The sequence below is a fragment of the Pelophylax lessonae genome, assembly GCF_965119305.1.
Source record: "Pelophylax lessonae genome assembly, chromosome: 2".
NCBI classification, from domain to species: domain Eukaryota; kingdom Metazoa; phylum Chordata; class Amphibia; order Anura; family Ranidae; genus Pelophylax; species Pelophylax lessonae.
The window spans coordinates 217,351,797-217,376,010 of NC_138769.1; the positions used below are offsets into that span (position 1 = coordinate 217,351,797).

The 24,214-nt window shown below is 43.7% G+C and overlaps 1 protein-coding gene across 1 annotated transcript in view; it reads right to left on the reverse strand.

Moving 5' to 3' along the window:
* Positions 1-19,041: 19,041 nt before the first annotated feature.
* Positions 19,042-24,214, reverse strand: part of TMEM183A (transmembrane protein 183A) — a 43,417-nt gene continuing 38,244 nt past the window's right edge. The window contains exon 8 of the mRNA XM_082244713.1: positions 19,042-19,599. Within this exon, the coding sequence (XP_082100839.1) occupies positions 19,414-19,599 (186 nt within the window). The 3' untranslated portion in view covers positions 19,042-19,413. The remainder of the gene's footprint in view (positions 19,600-24,214) is intronic.

The window sequence follows — 24,214 nt, forward strand, 5'->3', positions numbered from 1 at the left end:
ACTATTCTTGAAGTCTGTAAGTGTAATTGCTTTATTTTTATTAATAAATCGTAGCAGTATTACACTATTTCTTGCTCCTTTTTGGTTTATGTTCATCATGTCCGAATGAGAGCCATCCTTATACCAGCTACAATATTACACTAAAGCATCCGATGTCATTGTACGGACTCGAATATCCATCATATACCATCCAAGCCTTAGCCCCGGTTCACACTTGTGCGTGTGCGGGGTTCGCATGTAATGTCGGAGCGCACTGCTCCTTCATTACATGCGATCGGCTGTGCGGTGCGAGTTTAGCCATACAGTTTGTATGGCTAAATTCGCACCGCAGCCGCAGCAAACACGCACAGGGACCCTTTTTGGCAGCCGCATCAGGATCGGATCGCACAGCAGTTCACACTTGTGCGATCCGATCCTGTGCTAACTGCACGATCGCACTGCGATATGCGATCAAACTGGGGGTGTCGTTAACATTACATTGACACCCCCAGCGTATCGCATATGGCAGTGTGAACTGCCGGGGGTGCGTGTGCGATGCGGAAACAGGCTGCGGATTCGCAGCCTTCCCACATCGCATAACTGTGAACCGAGGCTTATTGATCTAGGTACTATATAGTATTCTGGGTCCTCTACTTCTGGCGAGTGCATTTAACATCTCCTGTCGGTGTTGGGAATTCACATGCACTTAAATCACCCATTATAATTTTTTGGACACCATTCCCTTCACCTTATAGACACTTGTGATTTTTGTTATGGACACATCACCATGGACTTTATTTTGATTGTTTATATTTATTTATATGCAATTGTTTATTAGCGCTGCACTGTTTACTATTTTTTCCAAAATAAAGATGAGGCTTTGAGCCCTTCCAGCATCAAAAGGATTTGGCTCAAGAGCATCACAGGTTGACAGGCCACATGAATATTCAGGGTACCTTGAAATTTGTAAAGGCTAAATACTGGTGGGAGACAATGGGTAACACTATCTGACAGGTAGTGCAGGAATATCCCTGGTAGTGCAGGAAAAAACCCCTGGGCAACTGACCCAGAAGCCGGCAGGTGGTGCTGTGCTGCAGGAGGAAGAAAAGCGTGCGGAATCAGAGGCAGCTAAGCTAAGCGCGTATGAGGAGCACGTGTGTGAGGGAGTGAGCCCCAAAAACAGTGAGTGTGTGAGTGGTAATATACTGTAACCCCCCCCTCCCCAGAAAAGCAGGCGGCAAAACTGTGCCCCCCCCACCGAGACAGAGAGAGAGCGGGGGAGTCGAGAGAGACCGACAGCATACCCCACTAGCTGCCTGGCAGGAAGAGGAGCCGAGGCGAGACCAGAAAGTGACAGAGGAGGGAGGCGGAAGCAGTGCAGAGGACTGACCGACCGAGGGAGGAATCGTCAACAAGCACTGCAAGTGTCGGGTTACAGGAGCACAGTGACACATACTTGGTAAGTATGACTGTGACTGTGATTGAAGACTGACGGAGGGTGTAGTGTAGTACCTGAGTGTCAGTGAGCACCTGAGTACCTGAGTGTGAGTACCTGCGTGTCAGCGAGTACGTGGGTACCTGAGTGTCGCCGATTGCCTTGAGTGTGAGAAAGTATAGTTAGGAAGCTAGAAAACAGCTACACAGGACAGACTTAAATTTCTATTTAGAGTAAATAGTGGGTACAATGCCCGGCGCGTGTGGAGATGAGACTCGGTGCACATCTTGTGGCATGTATACAGTACGTTCCTCGATCATGTGATCGAGGGTGAATACAGCTGCACAAAATGTAAGCACGTTGCTACCCTGGAAGCTCAGGTTCTGAATCTAGGGAAGCAACTGGCAACACTGAGAAGAATCTCCATACTGAAAGAGAGCTGGGAACGTACCCGTCAGATCCAGGCAGGGGCCTGCACAGAGGAGGGCGGAGATACAATGGTGCAGGCATGAGAGCAGAGTAGTTGGGTGACAGTTAGGAAGGGTAGAAGGGAACAAGGCAAGGAGACCAGTCCTGGGCTGGAGCATTCCAATAAGTACGCTCTGTTGCGTGATGTTGGGGAAACCAGTCAGGGACCAGCATTGTGGGAGCAGAGCGACGCCCCTAGCTGCAAGGGGGAAGAACTCCTCCAGTGAGGGTGAGAGCAAGGGAAAGGAAAGACAGGTTCTGGTGGTAGGGGACTCAATTATTAGAAGGACAGAGAGGGCAATCTGTCAAAAAGACAGCAAGTGCCAAACTGTCTGTTATTTACCGGGCGATTGGGTTCGGCACATCACGGATCTGGTGGACAGATTATTGGGTGGAGCTGGGGAAGACCCAGCTGTCATGATACACGCAGATACCAATGACAAAGTCAGAGGGAGATGGAGAGTCCTAAAAAACGATTTCAGGGACTTAGGAGCTAAATTGAGGAGTAGGACCTCCAAGGTAGTATTTTCAGAAATTCTACCTGTACCTCGAGCCATGCCAGAGAGGCAGCGGGAGATTAGGGAAGTGGCTGAGGAACTGGTGTAGTAAGGAGGGTTTCGGGTTCTTGGAGAACTGGGCCGACTTCTCAGTCGGCAACCGGCTCTTTAGTAGGGACGGATTGCACCTAAATGGGGAGGGTGCAGATGTAGAATTAGCCAGTGGGGAGCAGGGTGCAGTGGGCACAAATGGGGACATTAGCAGTAGGGTATTCAGAGTTCCTAAACCCATGGTGGGTATGGAGAAAAATCGCAAGACCAGCCTAAAAACAACATCAAACGAGGTTATAGTATGCAATCGGACAAAATTACAAGGTTGTATACCAATGCTAGAAGCCCGGCCAACAAGATGGGAGAGCTGGAGCTGCTGATGTATGAGAAGGACTTAGATTTTTGTGGGAATTAGAGAGACTTAGTTTGACAGCTCTCATGATTGGCTGAGGACCATTCAGGGGTATTCCCTTTATTGCAGAGATAGAGATGGTAAAAAAGGGGGAGGGGTATGTCTGTATATTAAGAACAGTGTACGGGTAAGTATGAGGGACGATATTAATAATGGAGCTAAGGAGGAGGTAGAATCCCTATGAGTAGAACTTCAAAGGGAAGGCACTATGGGGAAAGTAATATTGGGAGTATGCTATAGGCCCCCAAACCAGAGGGAGGAGGGGGAGGCGGACCTCCTTTCACAGATTGGAATGGCAGCAAGGATGGGAAATGTAATTATAATGGGGGACTTTAATTATCCAGATATAGACTAGGCAGGAGGAACCACGCATTCTTCCAAGGCTCTGCAGTTCCATAATGTTTTGCAGGACAATTTCATGGGTCAGATGGTGAACGCACCGACAAGAAACAATGCAGTACTGGACCTACTGATTACCAACAATACTGACCTAATCACGGATATAGAAATACGGGGCAACTTAGGAAACAGTGACCATAGGTCAATTAGTTTCAATGTAACTCATAGTAATAGGAAACACAAGGGTAATATAAGAACATTGAATTTCAAAAGAGCCAACTTCCCTAAACTGCGCTCTTTGCTAGACAATATCAAATGGGATAGAACCCTGGGAGCATGGAGGAAAATGGGAGTGCTTCAAGAACATGCTAAACAAAGGGATTGGCCAGTGCATTCCAAAGGGGAATACATTTAAAAGAGCAAAAATAAACCCTGGGTGGCTAAACTCCAACATAAAAATGTATAAAGCCTTCAAAAAATACAAGGCTGCGGGGTCATTGGCAGCATTCCAACATTACAAAGGGTGCAATAAGTATTGTATTGTAAATGCAAAATCAAGGTGGCTAAAATAGAACACGAGAGACAATTAGCGGAAGAGAGTAAAAAAAACCCAATAAATTCTTTAGGTATATAAATAGTAAGAAAGCAAGACCAGAACACATTGGCCCCATAAAAGATTTCGAAGGGAATCTGGCTACAGAGGACAGAGAGAAGGCAAAACTTCTTCACAAAGGAATTGGGGGGGCTACACTAACCCAGCTTGTAATGTTATATTAACCACTTTAAGACCGGAAGATTTGACCCCCTTCCTGACCAGACCCTTGGTCATGCGACGCTGTACCCAAATAAAATTTACGTCCTTTTTTTTCCCACAAATAGAGCTTTCTTTTGGTGGCATTTGATCACCTGTGCGATTTTTAATTTTTGCACTATAAACAAAAAATGAGCGACAGTTTTGAAAAAAAATATATAATTTTTCACATTCTGCTATATAACATTCCCTTGCATAAAAAAAAAAAAATTAAAAAATCAAAATTTTTTAACATTTTAGGCTAATTTGTTTTTTGCTATATATTTTTGGTAAAAACAAAATTGCAATAAGTGTATTTTGATTGGTTTGTGCAAAAATTATCGCGTTTACTAACTACGGGAAATATTTACGTCATTTTTATTTTATTTTTTACTAGTAATGGCGGCGATCTGCGATTTTTAGCTGGATTGCGACATTGCGGCGGACAGATCGGACACCTGAAATTTCTGACACTTTTGGGGGGACCAGTGACATTACTATAGTAATCAGTGCTTAAATATGCACTGTTACTGTAATAATGACACTGGCAGGGAAGGGGTTAACCCTATGGGTGATCAAAGGGTTAAATGTGAGCCTCATGCTTACTGACATGTGTGTGTGTATGGGGGAGGGTTCAGTGACACAGACAGAGATCGCAGGTTCAGCTATGCTGAATCCTGTGATCTCATCCTGTGTGTCACTGAGAAGATCCGCCTGCTTTGTTTACATAAGCAGGTGGGTCTTCTCTCACTTTCCCCGACGATCGGGGAAGAGAGGCGGCCGCTGGAGGGAAGAGAGGCGGCCGCTGGAGGAAAGTCTCCGGCAGCGCATGCGCGCCTCCAAAATCACTAGGAGTTTAGCGACGTAGGTCTATGTCGCTCGACCCAGGGGAGCAGCACTGCCGCAGTAGGATTACTGTGAGCAGTCGGCAAGTGGTTAAATAATACACCTCAGGAGGTACCCCCATGGTTAACAGAAGATAGACTTAGAACTAAACTAGAGAAACCTAACATAAATAAATCACCGGGACCGGATGGCTGGCACCCGAGGGTTCTTAAAGAACTCAGCCAGATGAAAGCCAGACCGTTATTCTTGATCTTTAAGGATAGTCTACAGACGGGAATGGTGCCAGCTGATTGGAAAAATGTCAACATGGTACCAATATTTAAAAAAGTGCCGAGATATATCCCGGGTAACTATAGACTGGTTAGCCCAACATCAGTAGTCTGCAAGATTTTGGAGGGTATGTTAAGGAACTATATACAAGACTAGTAAAGTAAAGAGTAAGAAAACTTTGGATTCATGAAAAATTGTTTTTGCCAGACCAATCTATTAACCTTCTACGATGAAGTGAGTTGCCATCTAGATAAAGGAAGGCCTGTGGATGTGGTGTATCTGGACTTTGCAAAGGCATTTGACACAATTCCCCACAAATGCTTACTGTACAAACTAAGGTAGGTAGGTATGGACCATAGGGTGAGTACCTGGATAGAGAACTGGCTCCAGGGGCGAGTCCAGAGGGTGGTGATAAATGGGGAGTACTCGGATTAGGCGGGTGTGGAAAGTGGGGTCCCCCAAGGATCTGTCCTGGGACCAATCCTGTTTAATTTATTCATAAACAATCTAGAGGAGGGGATATCCAGCACAATCTCTGTATTTGCGGATGATACTAAACTAAGCAGAGCAATAACTTCAATGCAGAATGTGGAAACCTTACAAGCAGGCCTGAACAAAATAATGGGGTGGGCAACTGCATGGCAGATGAGGTTTAATGTTGAAAAATGTAAGGTAATGCACTTGGGTGTCAGAAACACAAATGCAAGCTACTCGCTAGGGGGAAGGGGGGGACCTCTGGGTGAATCTAAGATGGAAGAGGACCTGGGGGTCCTAGTGGACAACAGGCTTGGCAGTGGCATGCAATGGCAAGCCGCTGCAATCAAAGCCAACAGAATTCTGGCATGTATAAAAAAGGGATTCACTCCAGAAATAAAGAGATTATTCACCCACTTTACAAGACTTTGGTCGGGCCACATCTGGAGTATGCCGTCCACTTCTGGGCACTGGTCCTCAGAAAGGATATGCTGGAACTGGAGAAAGTCCACAGAAGAGCAACAAAAATAATTAGGGGAATGAAGGACATCAGCTATGAGGAAAGACCACAAGCATTGAAAAATATAGACAGTTTGGGACTTTAAATGTCCCAAACTGTCTATATTTTTCATGTAATCAGGGATGAAGACGCTGTGCCTTACAGGCTGGTGCCTCATTTAAAGTCCCATCATGTTTTTGGTAGATGCAGTCCACTTTATCTTCAGTTTTTTCATATACAGGGATGGAGATGCAAAGCATGACCTGCCTGTGCCTCATTTAAAGTCCCAGAATGTTTATATTGCAATCAGGGATGGAGACGCTGTGCCTTACAGGCTGGTGCCTCATTTACTGCATCTACCAAAGGGATGGAGGTGCGTGCTTTTCAGCTAGTCAATTTCAGTTTGCATTCCATTGTTACAACACAGCCAATTATAGCTATGATACATTTAGACCATAGATGGGAGCAGGTTGGGGGAGGATTGGACCACCTCCAGTCCCACCTGTTTCCCATCCATCCATTAGCAACCATGTGCTTCTACTGTGGAGACACTCAGATTCATTAGTGTTAGGACTGCAAGTTACACAGGGTGCCGTGAAGGGGCCTTGCTGCTTACACATGCGTTTGTAAATGCGTGTTATCTAAACCCCTGTTTTTAACCTACATTGTTAGATAGGTTTATTCAGTTTATTGGCAGACTTGAGGGTGAGTACATCAAACTGGGGGCTGGCTGTTTTCCATGCACCTCTTTTAATACTCTCTATCTTCAGTTTTTTTTCAGACTACAAGCATTGAACTTATTCTCTCTGGAGAAGAGATGCTTGAGAGGGGATATGATATCGATGTACAAATATGTATGGGTGACCCTAGCATAAGGAACAAACTTTTCAGAGAAAGGGAATACAATAAGACATGTGGCCACTCACTTAAACTAGAGGAAAAATGGTTTAACCTTAAAATACGTAAGGGGTTCTTTACTGTCAGAGCAGTAAGGATGTGGAATTCTCTTCCACAAGCAGTCGTATCAGCAGGGAGCATCGATAATTTCAAAAAACTATTAGATGGGCACCTTAAAGACCACAACATAAAAGGGTATATAGAGTACGGTTAACAACACACACACCATAGGTTAAACTGGATGGACTGATGTCTTTTTTCAACCTCACTATGTAACTATGTAATATTTGATCTGTGCACAAATGAACGCTAGGCCTAAGGGACAGAAACCAGAGTTAGCAAGGGTACCTTTACTCGAGGGACCCTAGGAAAGTCTGCAGATTGACTTTATAGGTCCATTACCAAGTTCCCCTGGAGGGTATAGATCAGGGTTAATGAATTAAAATTCAAGAAGGTCCGGTTGCTAAAATTCTTTGGGCTGAAGTCCGAATCTCAAGTCTGTGCCCATCACAGTACTCCTTTACATCAGGTGTCCCCATGACAGTGCCAACTTACATCAGGCATTCCCGCTAGAGTGCCCCCTACATCAGGTGTCCCCATCACAGTGCGCCTCTACATCAGTTGTCCCCATCACAGTGCCACCTTACGTCAGGCATTGCGGTCAGAGTGTCCCCTTACAGCAGTTGTCCCCATGACAGTGCTCCTTTACATCAGGTGTCCCCATCACAGTGCCACCTTACATCAGGCATTCCCATCAGAGTGCCCCCTTACATCAGATGTCCCCATCGCAGTGCTCCTTTACATCAATTGTCCCCATCACAGTGCCACCTTACGTCAGGCATTCCCGTCAGAGTGCCCCTTTACACCAGTTGTCCCCATCACAGTGCTTCTTTACATCAGGTGTCCCCATTACATCAGGTGTCCCCATCACAGTGCTTCTTTACATCAGGTGTCCCCATCACAGTGCCACCTTACATCAGGCATTCCCTTCAGAGTGCCCCCTTACATCAGTTGTCCCCATCAGTGTGCCCCCTTAACATAAATTGTGCCCATCAGTGTTCCCCTTAACATAAAATTTGCACATCAGTGTGCCCAATAGCATAAATGTGCCCATCAGAGTGCCCCTTAACACACAATATGACCATCAGCCTGTCCCACAGCATAAATATGCCCATCAGCGTGCCCCTTAACATAAAATATGCCCATCAGCGTGCCCCTTAGCATAAAATTTGCCCATCAGTGTGACCCTTATTTTATGTTAAGGGTCACACTGATGGGCAGAACAATATGTGCCCATCAGTGTTGCTCTTAACATAAAATGTACCCATCAGCGTGACCCTTAACATAAAATAAGTAGCATGCACTTTTTATGTTAAGGGGCACATTTTAGTTTATGGGGCACTGATGGGCACAACAAAATGTGCCCATCATTGTGCCCCTTAACAAAATATGCCCAACAGTGTGCACTTTAACAATTATTCTCATCAGCAATACTTTTTAAAATGTGCCCCAAATACCTTTGGGGCAGGAGTCAGAAGGTCAGGAGGTCTGCCCTCGGACCACGTTCCGCCATTTAATGACAGCTGGTATAGATAATTGGTAGCTGTGGACGTTTTTTGAAAGTGGATGGAAGCTCTACTGCTGAGAAAGGACTCAGGTACTGCTACAGATAAAGCCTTGTGGACCGATGTATTTTTAAGATGGTGTGCCCCAGAGTCCTGGAATCGGATAAGGTGACTCACTTTACTGGCAGGGTCAAGAAGAGTATCTGTGAGCTACTGTGAGTAAAACAAAGATTCCACATACTGTACCATCCACAATCTGCAGGGATAGTTAAGAGAATGAATCAAACACTAAAAGAGAGGCTTAAGAAGATGGATGGTATTGCAATCAGGAAAGAATTGGCTGATCCATCTGGCTTCAATCCTGATGGCTTTACGAGGATCTGCAGCGAAAGGTACATCATTAACCCCATGTCAGTTGATGACAGGGAGAAGGATAAACCACAGCCCTCCAGCAGATTTAATACTTAGTACTCCTCTTAGGGAGAGTGCTGAAAGGGACAAATTTCTGGTCCAGCTGCAAGAACAAGTACAGGTATATTTGCAATTCACTGTAAATAACATGGCACCTAAAGAGATGGAGCAGCCTGAAAAGCCTCCAATTAGCTTGAAGATTGGAGACAGTATTATGGTGAAAAACTGTTTCCAAATTTTCCTGGGATGCAAACTGGACAGGACTTTTCACAGGTCATTATGACCCTTAGCAATCAGGTTGTCAAAGTGAAAAGGCTCACAGAGTGAGTGGAAAAGGCATGAAAAGGAGAGAGATAGAGAAGTAGGGTTCATGCCGATCAATGTAGGAGGTACTGCTGAGAAGCATTGATTTCACTTTTGTTCTTATTTTTCCAGAGTCCTAACGATAGCTAGAGGTGCATGGTGTGCCCTGGGCAATGTCTCTAAAATCCAGGCAAAGGGATGAAATTATGTGGTACCGTAGATTGCCAATCTATCTGTAGACGTCAACTATAACCGCCCTGTTAATCTGAGAGTCCTGAGTCTGGGTATGGGAAGGAAGATACAGGAATGGTTGACAGATTGGGATAGGAAGGAGAACCTGATGAGGATACTACAGCAAGGGAGAGCTAATGCTACTATAGTAATTTACCATGATAAGAATAAAATAAAGGAAAAGTTGCACCGCTTTTGGAATGGCATAGTGAACACCATTAACAATACTTTTCAAGTAACCGTTTCTCTTGACACTAAACCTTGCTTATTGGTTATACTAGATGAGGTTATAATCGACATATATGTCAGAGAGGTGGTGTCCAGAGCACTGTTCCAAGCTCGAAAGCTGATCTTGCAACATTGAATCTCTCAAACCTCTCCAACTTTAGAGATGTGGTTAGCCAACATGGGATTAACTTTGAGATGAGCGCTTGATATATCAGCATAGAGGCAACCCGACCCAGTTCAATAAGATCTGGGGATGCTGGCTTACTTGCCCTGGGCTTGACCCCATTGGACCTAATTCTTGATAGGCTATTAACTTGAAGTGGAAACTAAACCGCTCTGTTTGCCCCCTTGGAGTGACTTTAATTTAAAGTACTGGGGAAGAGATATGATGAGAATGTCTTAAACCATACCAAGGGATGCATATGCTGTGAGATATAATGACTAATTACATCTCAGGTTCAATTGTTTTTTTTAAACCTGCTTTGGCTTTGTACAAGAACATTATTCTACTTTGTATTCTGCGAAAGTGTTGTATAATCTAATACTCCGGAATGTGCATTGTTTATTGTACTGTTAAAAGTTAATAAACTTTATTCTGATTTAAAAAAGAATAAAATAAAGGAGGTAGTGCATCAACTAGAGAGCGATGCAAGAGGGTATTGGGGAGAGGTAATATTTGGACATTCCAGTAAGGCCAACGGTCTTTTGAATTATTTGATACATCCCGTTGTAGTATTGCTCATTCTTGCTGTGGTTTTGTTATTGATTCAGGTTTGTATGTGTTGTTGGACCTGACCTTTATATTTATTTGTCTATGCGAGCTGAGGGATGAATTGACGATAAAGTCTCTTTATACAAGTTAGAGGCTTTGTTGCCAATTAGGAGTCCTGAAGTACCTCTGACATGCCATAATTGCGGTAGGAAAAGCCATAGTGAGCAAGTCTGCCTAATCCTAACCTGTATATACAATGAAGGTTTATAGGAGGTTGGGAGTGGGATATGTACTGATAGGAACATATTAGGTTGTTACTAGGCTCAATATATATATATATATATATATATATATATACACACACTGTAACTTGGTGATTTGTACGCTATTATAGTACATGTATTATGTTAGTGATATAGTTGGGTAAAGGCCCTCCTCAAAGTTCAGTATCTGAAAGCTGTATGGTTCGGAGTGTGTGCTAAAGAATGGTTGAGTGAATGGACTACCCTGGCCTGTAGTGGACCCCCATCTTGAAAATGCCAATAAGGAGAAGACACAGAATGGTGCCAGGAGAATGTTTACCCAGCAGGGTGTTTGTAACAAGGGGTACCAAATGGGAATTTCATTTAGTGAAGGATGTTTTCGCATGAAGTAATGTATTTGGGGGGGGGGCAGAGGAACATCATCTCAGACCTCCTGGTGAGGTGAAAATTAAATTTCCTGACTTGCACCAACATCAAAGGAACCAGATGTGCACCAGAATAACCTGTTCACATAGTAATGCTGCCCCCTTGTGAAAGACAGTAACATACGTCCTGGAGGATGTTTGGGGTAATAACATACTTCCCGGTGATTAATAAGAACAGCCCCTATAGCTTCTCATTGGACAGAGGACTACACAGGCGCCAGAGGGTGTTTGTGTGGGTTATGTCTGAGTGCTTTAAAACGTTGAGGGCCAACGATGAAAGCCCCCTCTTTTTCCTGGAGCCCAGCGAACATACAGAACACTGAGGAAGATTTCATGCAAGGTATCATCTATGCTATTTTGTTTTATAGGCTCTGTATTACTATTCTTAGATTTTATGTTAGTAGTCCATTTTCTTTGTAAATAAGACCTTTGCTTCTTTGAGCATTGTGTTCGTTAATATTGTTGTTATATCATCAGAGCGTTGATAGACTAGCTAAATTATAGGAACAGACAAGATAGTACATATTTATAATTCAAATAGGGGTAATTGGGGGGGGGGGAGGGGGGGTTAAGAGAACGGGTACTTGTTTTTGACAGGTTCCCTGTCCTCACTTCCATCAGACCTCACCGTGACGAGGTAAGTCAGAAGTTCGACCCCTTCCCCCCTCCCTTTGCTTCCAGACCAGTTACCGAGCGCAGCATACTTCGCGCATGCGCAGTAGGGCCACGGTTGTGAAGACGCAAGGCTTCACTGCCGGATTCCCTTAGCGGCAATGGCGGCGGCAGCACCTGACAGCTGATGGAAGCATTGGCTGCGGTGCCGACATCGCTGGACTCCGGGACAGGTAAGTGTCCTAATATTAAAAATCAGCAGCTACAGTAGGTGTAGCTGCTGACATTTAATTTTTGGAGGGGGGGGGGGCGGGACTCCCCTTAAACAGTTATTTAATATGTTCAAAAAATGCACAAAAAAATAAAATAAATAAAAATGCTTTTATAGTAGCATATTTACCCCCCCCCCGCAAGTTCATGGTTTTGAATTTAACCTGTTAAAAGTCTGAGACACTCTGATGATAAAAGGATCGTTCTGTGAAGGTCAACAAAAAGCAAGCAAACAGTCAAAGAAGAAGGAGGTATAATATCCGCCCACGTTAAGTGCGCTTGCAATATATCCATAACCAATATTAAAGTGCTTATAAATGAGAACACTTCAAATAATGTTGTGCAAACAACCAGGTAAGTGCAACCATACAAACATATGCAACAACCAGCAAAAACAAAATTGGTCCAAATAAATTAAAAAAATTGACCATAATAAATCAATCTAAGTGATATTCATTTCATATGCATGGTGGATATAAGTAAAACTTGAGTCCAAAGGTTCCCAATGTTATTATTCCAAAAAATAGGAACAAAAATACAAAAACAGGAAGCAGTGATAGAAGTGTTCATAAAGGGTCACCAAAGTGCTCAAGGGGGGTTTGTCAGAAGGCTCACCGGACTTAATGGATCCCCTCTAACCTTACGGTAGGGGGATCATTCAGGCTTAATATTAAGATGGAACCTCTCCCTCCAGAGCTCAGATGCAGCTGGTCTTCACACTGCTTCTGGTTATGGGGTCCCCTTTGATACTCTCCGTGGTCAGCCAAGTAGGATTAAAGGAAGATAAGGAGCCTCATAGTGAAGTCCGTTTGGAAATATATGCTTTATTCAAAAATAGTTGGTCTGTCATATAAAACAATTGTACATGCGTAGGAGACAAAGACCAAAGGAACTAGTATAAAAAAACTAAAATACACAGTAGTGAGGAGGCAGGCACGGGTGTTTTGGAGTCACTTGCAAGTGAGCTAAGAGACAAGGAATGCCGGCTTCCACGTGCGTTCCACTCCGTCTATCCAACTACCGGTCACGTGCCCCCTGCGTGTGTTCCAAAATGACGCGTTTCGTCATCAATATGCGACATCTTCTGAAGACACCCGTGGCTGCCTCCTCACTATTGTGTTTTTTTTATACTAGTTCCTTTGGTCTTTGTCTCCTACGCATGTACACTTGGCTGACCATGGAGAGCATCAAAGGGGACCCCCATAACCAGAAGCAGTGTGAAGACCAGCTGCATCTCAGCTCTGGAGGGAGAGGTTCCATCTCAATATTAAGCCTGAATGATCCCCCTACCGTAAGGTTAGAGGGGATCCATCAAGTCCAGAGAGCCTTCTGACAAACCCCCCCTTGAGCACTGTGGTGACCCTATATGAACACTTCTATCACTGCTTCCTGTTTTTGTCTTTTGTTCCTTTTTTTTGGAACAACAACATTGGGAACCTTTGACTCAAGTTTAACTTATTTATTTCATATGCATGATGGATATATCACTTAGATTGATTTATTGTGGTCAATATTTTTAATTTTTTTAGACCAAATTTATTTTTGCTGGTTGTTGCATATGTTTGTATGGTTGCACTTACCTGGTTGTTTGCACAACATTATTTGAAGTGTTATTTATAAGCACTTTAATATTGGTTATGGATATATTGCAAGAGCTCTAAACGTGGGAGGATATTATACCTCCTTTTTACATGCACTTACCCGTCCTTTGACGGGCAGGAGTTTATTGCAGCTGCACTATATATATATATATCATAATATTTATATTTCTATTATACAGTATTACTTCATTTTTTAATATATATTCCCTTTATTTAACATTTATACTTGGTGGACACATTTATATTTATTTATTATTAGACACCCATTGGCGCAGGTGTATCCCCCCCCCTTTTTTTTATAAACATTCAAAGAGAATCTTTATTATCTCTTCCTTTTTCCCTTAGATACAGTATATTAATGTGATTAGGATATATTAAAAAAATAAGAATTAAAAAATCTGCACTTGCTGACAATCCAGTATAGTTTCTCTTTGAAAGGAAATAACCAGCCGAGATGTTTTTTCACAAAATTAAAGCTCAGTCAGGACTGAAAACATTTTTTTTATTCTGCATTTATTAGCACACCTTATCCAGCTTTCAAAATGACTCTTTCGATGTAACAGTGAATGAAAGTGTTTGTACTCGCGTACATCTGTGGAATATTTGATTACTACATTATTGGTACAAAGACATACAATTCTGAATAAAATAAAGTATATATTTTTTGAAAATACAATTTTTTTTTTAGGAAATCAATACATGAAGAATTATAAATAGGGAATCGATTTTACTTTCTGCATATGAGCTCAAAAAAAAAAAAAAAAAAAAAGACATCCAGTGCCAATTATTACATTCGATACAGAAACATTATAGCCACTGAAGCAATCATGGTATGCAAAACAGTCTGCTAGCAGCATATAGAAGACAGTGTAGCCTAAAAGAACCTAAAAATCACTGAATTATAAATAAAAGGGGTATTCTCAACACCAACTGCTTAATAAAGCAGTGCAGTAACCAACGGCAACAAAGTTTGTTATGTTTACGGATTTTACATCATTTGTTTTTTGCAATACCCTACTGATTAAAGCAAGCCATGAATATGATTTTCTTTCTGGCAACCATTGGTTGGCAGAAAAAAAAATTGTTCAATTCCCCAAATCAACACAGTCAGGAATCCCTCCCATGGGGTACAATCAGCCCACCCATAGATGGTTGGAATCTCTGCCAGTCCTCACTGAACCGGCCGAGATTTGAACTATCTTTGGCCAGCTTAAGACCAGTTATGTTTGTGTATTCTAAAGCCTTAAGGTTTTTCACCTTAAAGGGATTGAAAACGCAGACTTTTTTTTTTTTTTATCTTAATACATTGTATGCATTAAGATAAATATAACTTTCTGTATGCAGCAGCCCACCTTAGCCCCTCTAATACTTACCTGAGCCCATCTCTATCCAGTGATGTTGCCGGTGTGTCTCAGCTGCCCTGAACTCCCCTCCTCATTGGCTGAGACATCAGCGTGGCACGACTGGCTCTCGCTGCGGTCAAATCAAAGTCAGCCGATCAGGAATGGGAGGAGGCAGTGCCAGATCACAGCTCTGTGTATGAATGGACACAGGGAGCTGTGACTCGGCTCGGGTTCCCCCACAGCAAGCTGCTATCTGTGGGGGCACTCAACAGAAGGGAGGGGCCAGGAGCACAAAAGGAGGGACCAGAGAAGAGTATGACATGTTTGTTATTCAAAAAAAAAAAAAAAAAAAAAAAAACTGAATTTACAATCACTTTAATGCATTCTTTGCATTAAGGTGAAAAACTTTCCGGTCTGCAGCTCCCCAAGAGACCCCCCTTTTTGAGCCCGATCCGATTCAGTGACTTGCACATGAGCAGTGGCTACCGCTGCTGTCTCCCTTCTCATTGGACAGATTTACTAGCAGCGGATTCTGGAGTGAGCATGCACAGGTGCCCCCATGGAAAGCAGCTTTCCATGGGGGAACCCGTCTAAGAGGAAGGACCTGGAGCGCCGGTGGGGGACCCCAGGAGAGGAGGATCAGGGCTGCTTTGTGCAAAAAGAGGGTTTAGTAACACTTTAAACTACTTAATATAATTCAATGGCATTTAGGGCATGTAGATAAAAGTGAAACTAAAGCTGCCTATACTTCCCTCTGTTCCAGCAAGCAGCCTCCCTGGCATCAACTACCCTGCCTGTTTATCTACAGGGTTCAACATTTTCAATCATCTTGACTGGCAGGCCCAGGTTGATGTAAGAGCTTTGAATGCATGACACAGTGTTAAATTATGAAGAAGTTTGCTAAAAGGCAGGCAGGAAGCTTTTATTGCAGAAGAGACATAGTATGCCTTCCTGTTTGTAAAGTTTTTTTTTTTTTCCACTTAAAGCGGAGTTCCAGCCATTTCACTCACCTGTCCCAACGGTCCAGCGATGCGGCCGCCCGAAGCCTCGATCCTCTCCCTCGGCGCCGGCATCACTGCTGTGGGCACCCGGCTGTGACAGTTTGCGGCTTCACAGCCGGGTACCCACTGCGCATGCGCGAGTCGCATCTTGATTGGCCGGCAATCTTCGGGACCTCTGACATGTCCGAGAAGATTGCAGGGAGGGAGGGGGAGAGGAGAACTTCCGTTCAGGGCACCGCGGCGCTCCGAGCGGAAGTGGTTCACGGGGTTTCTACCTGGCTTCTTCGCATTTTTAATTGCAGTTTGTTGAGCCAGCTTAAAGGTCAGCTGATTCAGCAGGAAGTGGCTGAAATTTGAGCCATGTATGGCTAGCTTTAGGTTGGATTCACACGATTGTGGTACTGCACGTCACTGCAGTGTGGCACTCCAACCTTCCCAACGCACCACACAGTAAAGCACTACTATGCCCTGCACGTACCCTTTTCTATTCATTTTAGGGTGTTAGGCAGCCCATTTAAATAAATGTGCTATCTAAGCACAATGCAAACAAACCAGGCATACTGGCTTTTTTGCAGAGATGGTGCAGGTGGAAACATCCCATACTGCCATAATAACCCTGGTCCTTTTTCATCTCATTGATGTCAGAGTGACTAACAATCTATCTGGTTTAGGGCTGGTTCACACCAGATGCATTCCGGTGAGGTTTTTTTCAGCAACAAAAATGTATGAACAGTTCCAATGGCCTAGTGCGGTCAGTCCCGTGCGTTTCAGTGCAGAAAAAACAAAAAACAAAGTAGAACCTGCTCCACTGAACTGTACAACAGCAAAATGTATAAAATAAAAAAAAAACGCACTGGAATGCACATGTCCCTATTAAAGGATAAAGGGAAAAAAGAAAAAAACGCAGCGGACTGCATTAAAACAAAACAAAAAAAAACAACACATGCAGAAACACAACAGGACTGCATTTCTATAGTGTGAACCGGCCCTTAAAAGCATAGCTGTAAGGAGGGTTAGCTTGTGTAACTAAACCTACTTACTCTCTGGTTTGCAATTCTCAGGCAAGGAAGAGCTCAGGGTGTTAAATGGTAGTAAAGCCATTGTAATGATTTATACGTGCAGGAAGCCTATAATATAAGGCTTACCTGTAGGTACAGTAATTTCCTAAACGTGCATGGTTTAGGAGATATTTAGTTTATTAACACCAGTGGGGTCATTGGCGCATGTGCACTGCGCTCTCTATGTATGTTGTCCCATCCATAGAGAGCTATGCCATGGCGCATGCACTATAGTGACGTCATTGTAGCTTGGCCAGTCAAACGGCCATAGCACGCAAACCCGGAAGGAAGTCCCAGTAAACATGGAAGCCCCAGGGGCAGCAGTGACAACATGACAGCACTCTGCTTTGTTTTTAAGTATTTCATAATATGTGATGCATACTAGCACATTATGCTCTTAACTTGCATAAAGAAGAATTTTTTTGTTTTCTTTTTTGCGATTTACTACCACCACATTCTACCAAAGACTAAAAACTTAGTGTTGATTTGAGAAGTTAAGAAGAGAAATATTACATCTCACCAAGATAATTCAAACAAGACCACCATGATGCTAGTTTTTCATCATATTCAGCAAATTCAGAAAGCTTTTCTAACCCAAAAAATGCTGAATTTCAGAGTCACCTGCAACAACTGTGTTTCCTTTTGCAGCTTCTCTGACATTGTTCTTCTAAATTCAGACCGAAGTCTTTGGAAGTTGGGTAATCTACTGTAATACTGCAGCTTTCTATTTACAAGAAACATGAGCGTGAAGACATTTCTCCTGCCATGACAAAAAATAAAAAATACCCTGCCGAGGTCAAGATGTTACAAGTTAACAGAAAGATTTTATTCTTTCTACATTTGCTTAACCCTACTAATAAAGTATTATTAAAAGTAAAATGTATCTAAACTCAGGAACACAATTGGAAATACTGCAGCTTAACAGTCCTATGATACAGCAGCTGCGTTTTTTTTTTTTTCCAAAGCCATTTTCCTTTATTTTCACATGGCGATCCTGCCAGTAATACACTTCTTGTGCAAAGGTGACAATTGCACACTTATCAGCATTGATAACCCCAAGTCAGGCAGTCTGTTAGGACTACAGAACATCATCCCCTCCCCTCATCTACATAACACAGAGGGGAGTTTCGGTAGTCATAAAAGTGAACTAGGCAGGGTCGAGAAGACTGCTTGAGATTTCTCTGCAGAGAGAACAGAATGTCACAAGCTTGTTGGATGGCTAGTGGGAGCAACGGGTATAATTTTTCATTTATCAAACAGATAATATAAAATTGAAAAAGTGTTTGTTTTAACAGACCAAAAAAAGAACCAACATCATACGTTTACTGTTAGGGTTTACATACACTTAAATTATTGAGCCCAATATTTATAGTAGGCATAATGAAAATATATTTGCTTAAGCGCCGGTTCACACTGCAGCGACGCTACCTCGGAGGTCGCGGTGCGAGCAGCGCGCCGCTACCTCGGAGCGGCCGCCACGGACTTCATAACATTGAAGTCTATGGCGGTCGCCTCCGGGTCGCCCCAAAGAAGCTCCGGACCCTTTTTCTAGGTCGGAGCGACTTGTGTCGTTCCTATTAGAACGGGTCCGCAGCTTCCCTATGGGAGGCGACCTGCGGCGACCTGTGAGGCGACCAGGTCGCCCTAGTGTGAACCGGCACTTAGAAATGACCGGACTCAGAGGCTGAACACATTCATTTCACTAACAAACAATGCTATAAACAGTAAGAAACTGATATTTTCTGCAAATAAAATTAGATTTTTTTCATTCAAAACTTTCAAGTATACACTTAAATAATAACGTCTGTTGTGCTTTGGCACTGAACTGTAAAAATGCCTGTTACATCAAAAACCAAACTGCAACCAAAAACTTTTTTTCTTTCATTTTGAATAGAACAGTGAAGAATTAGAACCTCAGATTATTGACCTCAGTGTTTCTGCTAGGCCAAGAAATGATGACAAATCTCTCAAATAGGTACAAAAACAAAAAACGTCACAGACATTTTATTTAATGTTTATTGCGGTCAGTGTCGTCTTGTTACAATGAAGACTTCTCCCCCCATTTCTTGCACATACAATATAATGTGGGCAGAAAGTGGGGTTCAATGTTCCCAACAGGAGAAGAAAAAAAATTGCTTCAGTTAGGCTTTAAGTATTAAAGAAATTCTGTACTGAAAGTAATATCTGGGCTTCTATTGCTGACACCTAAGAATAGTAGCTGCTTGTCTGCTACTGGCCTCAACACTTTCAGGATCATTGACTAGAAATCTTAACAGCCAGGCAACTAGCATTTTCAAGAGGAGAGTTTAGCAATGGCAGCTTGTATATTTCCTTAGTACATATTTAACAACCCTGTAATTCATATTTTAATGTTAGGCATTCTCTTTGGTTCTTGGAGGGCCTGCTACCAGAATGGAGGTCTCAGTTGAGATACTAAGCCTTGGTCGAGAAAGGATATTTAGGATGCCACCAGTCTAGAAGATGTACGCTATGGACAGGATCAAGAACTATTTGTACTCCTTGTTCTCCACGAGGCTTCTTGCCATTGAACAATGGACAGTCTTGGAAGATCAGTCGCACACGATGATGCCTCATGTCCGTACTGACGTTTATTGTGAGCTGAAACAAAAATTAAAAAAAAATTAGCTTCCTGATCAACACAGAAAACCATGAATCATATTTCACAATAACGATAGGTTAATGTGTGCTGTGGAGCTGTAAAACTTGTACATTCATGCACACAATCTCAAGATTTTTCTGACAGGGAAAGCCTTGGTACTTCTTAACAAAGTTTGCCTTGCCTTTCTCTCTCTGCCATGTAATCATACCCGTCAATGAAGCTGCCCCTTATAGTGATCGGTCAATATGAAGGCATGTGTGTTTGGGTGGCAGGGCAGAGAGGTGCTTAGCAGTAAGCTCTAATAATACCAAAAGTGCAGAAGCTTTGCATGTTATGACAGCCTGGCATTTTGATATGACAGAAAATATTGGGAAGCCTCAGCAGGTATGCACAGAATTCATAGATGCCTACACTTCATATCTGCTAGGGATGCACCGAAATGAAATTCTTGGCCGAAGCCGAATAATAATGAAATGCTTGGCCGAAGGCCGAATACCGAACGCAGTGTTTCGCATTTTTTCCATTTATTTTGCCAATTTTTTGTCCTCTCTCTTGTCCTCTCGTGTCTCTCTCTCTCTCTTGTCCTCTCATGTCTCTCTCTCCCTAAATGTTACCGTAGGGAATGGGATTCAGTGCACACTGCAGCCTTGTACCATAGGGTTAATGTTAGTGACACTGTAGGGATTGGGAAGGATGCTGGGAATGGAAATCAGGAAGCATGCAGGCAGCCTTGTAAATTTTAATTGCAGATACAGGGCACTGGGCAGGTCAGGGTTAATATGGTAACATCAATTACTCAGTGACAGTCAGTCAGTGTCAGTGTGGACTCGATCAGATTATACAGTGACAGACAGTCTCTCATAGTGGTGGTAGTAGGAGGCTGGAGGTGGACTAGTAGGAGCCTGGAAAGGAGCACAGCCACATACATACATTACTCACTCGTGCACTGCAGGCCGCCCCACACATTCAGTGAGTCTCACTCTCCTCCCTAGTTTTTTCAATGGCACATTCAGGAAGCCAATCACGCCGTGAGTAGCGGCACAGCGGAACCAATCAGGTGTGCAGGCACGCGTGATTGGTTCGCTGTGCAGCTAATCACGGCGTGATTGGCTCCCTGAATGTGCCATTGAAAAAACTAGGGAGGAGAGTAAAGCAGGCCATAGACGATTCGAATTTCGTACGATTTATCGTTCGATAAACGAAAGCGGCACTCGTGCACATCATCGAGTGTACCATCAATGTGAGCCGAAAATCGTACGACAAAACACTATTTTTTGTGCCTTTTAACCACATCTCTACCCGACACACTCCCTACTGTTCTGTGTTTTGTTAGGCGAAATCATACAACTCCCCCACTAATGATACGAAATTCGGCCGATTTTCGCAAAAAAAACCAACATGTTGGATATGTGAATTTTTGCTGTCGTACGAAAATCGAACGTTTTAACATACCACACTAAAGATACGAAAATCGTTCGATAACACTGCCATTTACGATTTTCGAACGAAATTCGAATCGTCTATGGCCTGCTTAAGACTCACTGAATGTGTGGGGCGGGCTGCAGTGCACGAGTGAGTAATGTATGTATGCTCACCGCTGAAGTGTCCCGGCTTCCCCTGCCTAACACGGAAGTCTGTGAGTCCTCCTCCGAGTCCGTTCCCCCTGCCTATGTAAATATCGTGACCTCGGCGATATGAATATCGCCTACGGCCACAGAACGATAGTCGATATCATATCGACTATCGTTCAGCCCTATTGTTCGGCACAAATTTATTCGGGCCGAACACCGAAAGTGCTTTTTTTGCTATTTTCGGCCGAATAATGTTCGGTTGACGAACATTCAGTGCATCCCTAATATCTGCAACAGTTTGCTCCTTTTTCCCCTCAGTGAAATACACACATACAATAATATACACCTGCAACCAAAATGTTTTTTTTATCTTTGGTTAAAAGAGAAGTTTGGCCGAAGTTCTTTTGGCCATACTTCTCTTGTGGGTCACTGGAGTGCATTTACTTGTGCACTACTGTGACCCAGGATCAGGGTAAAGGCTGCTGTTGGGTGATGTCACAAAGCCACCCAATTAATCAGCTGGCTCAGCCTCTCAGTGCGTAGTTGGGAGTCTGGGCCAGCCGCTCTTCACTGCCTATTCGTTCCAGTGCTCCAGTGAGTACTGGACATGCAGAGCAGAGAACGGTGACTGACAGTCATTGCTTTCTACTCAGAGCAGACCTGAGAACTGACTGATCAGCAGTCACATGATCACTCGGTTATCGGGCTTAGAGGCGGCGGGGGGGGGGGGGGGGATGGGAACAGCTGCAGCATCAGACCAATGCTGCAGCAGGTAGGTATGTTTTGTTCATTTTTTTTACGATTCTCACACTTCTCCTTTAAAGCTTTTTCTGCACCCCTGTGACCAGTGTTCAGCTGGCAGAGGGCTAAAGCCCACTTTTGGCTGCTGTCACAGAGCAGGTCCAGGCTCTGAAAAGATCCTGCTCATATGGCCGGGATCTGCCAAGAAGCCTGGACCAACAGCTGGCTCAACCTTTTAGCAAGCTGCTGAGAGCCTGAGCCAGCTGCTCCTGCCCCCTCCACAGCCTAGCGTTCCAGTGAGCACTGGAGAGGCAGAGCAGACATCCAGTGACAGGCAGGCTGAGGACCGAGAGCAGAGAGATCAGCAGTGTTCTATCGCTCCGTTCTCGGCCGTAGAGGCGGCGAGGAACAGCTGCAGACGCTGCATCAGTGCTGTAGCCATCTAGACGAGTATGATTTTTTTTATTTTTGTGATTTCCATACTTCTCTTTTAAGTTCTGGAAAGGTATAAGGGTCGGAAAGTGTCAAGTTTATTTTTATTGATGTCTGTCTTCTTTCGTAAACATTTTCTAATCCCTCCTCACTCTAAATAGCATAAATATGCTTTTGTCCTCACGAAAGATATCCTATCACTTCTCGTCCTGGTGACGCCTTGTCAGTCGAAAAGGAAAACTGGAAAACAGATGGCAATGAAAACCTGACAGAGGGGGTGGGGTGGGCACATTACTGTATATGCAGATGTGCTGGGAAGCTTTACAGCACAAATCACATCAACAAGAAGGCCGGCAGCAAAAAAGGTCAGCACTGCGGTGAATGTAAGAGTTACATCGCCAGCAGCAAGAGGATTAAACTGCATTTGTGCCAAAAGTACAGACCTGGGCTAATGCCCGAATGCGCCCCACACCCCAAGCACGCTCCCCTCTCTCTCCTACGTCATGTATCCTGGGCTCCACTTGTCTATTTGCAGCCCCCGGCACGGCATACCCGGTGCCACAGAGTGGCGACGGTGGGAGGAAAGTGGACACGTCTGCTCTCCTCCCGTTCTAGTTGTTGACCTGGAAGTGACATCATTTCCAGGACCCCATTGACAGTTTCCCCCGGGAATCAAGGCCCGGAAAGAATGTAATGCAGTGCAGACCCTTGAGGTCTCATTAAAGAGAACCGGTCACCAAAAAAACCTTTGTCCACTATGTGACGTAATTAAATTTTTTTTTTTTTTTTTAAATAAATTGTAAAAAAGCACATAAAATCCCCCCCTCCCTTTAAATAAATTGAGGCCCCCTTACCCCCATACATACGCACATACAAACACATGCGGCAGGGTGCATATGCCTCAAAAAGGTAATCTGCAATGCACGTTTCATATCGCCGCGCAAGCTGGAATGAGCAATAATTCTAGCACCAGACCTCCTTCGTAATGCTAAACTGTTGACTTATGGGGGGCTTTAAAGCGTTGCCTATGGAAAATATAGGGTACTAACAATTTTAAGGTTTGACATGCAGGGTATCTATTTAGTTGGTGCATCTTCCACTTTTATATATTAACCCAAAAAAATTGGATTTGGACTTACTGTAAAATCCATTTCTCTGATGTTCATTGACAGACACCACTCCTAAACTTCTTAACCACTGGGTTAAGAAGTTTAGTTTGCACCCTTCAGGAGTAGGACACTAGGCAGAAAAAAAAAGTCTGGCTACGCACATGGGCAGTCCCAGGGGGTATACTACTCTCTGCTATAGGCACTTAGTTTTGTTACAAGCAGTGCCCGAAGAATTACAATTCCACAGAGGGTGGGTGCTGTGTCCGTCAACGAACATCAGAGAAATGCATTTTACGGTAAGTCAAAAATCCCATTTTTTTCTTTTGTTTATTGACAGACAGCGCCTGATCTTCTTAAACATTGGGACGTCCCAAAGCAGAGAGGGGTGGGAACAGCAAAAAAATAACTCCCAAGGCTAACTATAGCCAACCAGGTAAACAGACGCTCAACCAAAACAATTGGAGCTCACCTGAAAACAATCCACCCTCAAAGAGGACCAGGTCCTGTAACAGCAGCCTGCAAAACTTTGCGGTTAAAGGAAGCATCTGCAGATGCCGACATGTCCACTTTACAGAACTTTGTGAAAGTATGCACCGACGACCAAGTGGCCACCTTGCAAACCTGCGTCACTGACGATTAATGACGGAAGGCCCATAAGGCACTGAGCGCACGAGAAGAATGCGCCTTGACAGGGAAGGGAGGAACCTGACCCTTGAGGGAATAGGCCCGAACCACCATCTGTCTGATCCATCTGGAAATGG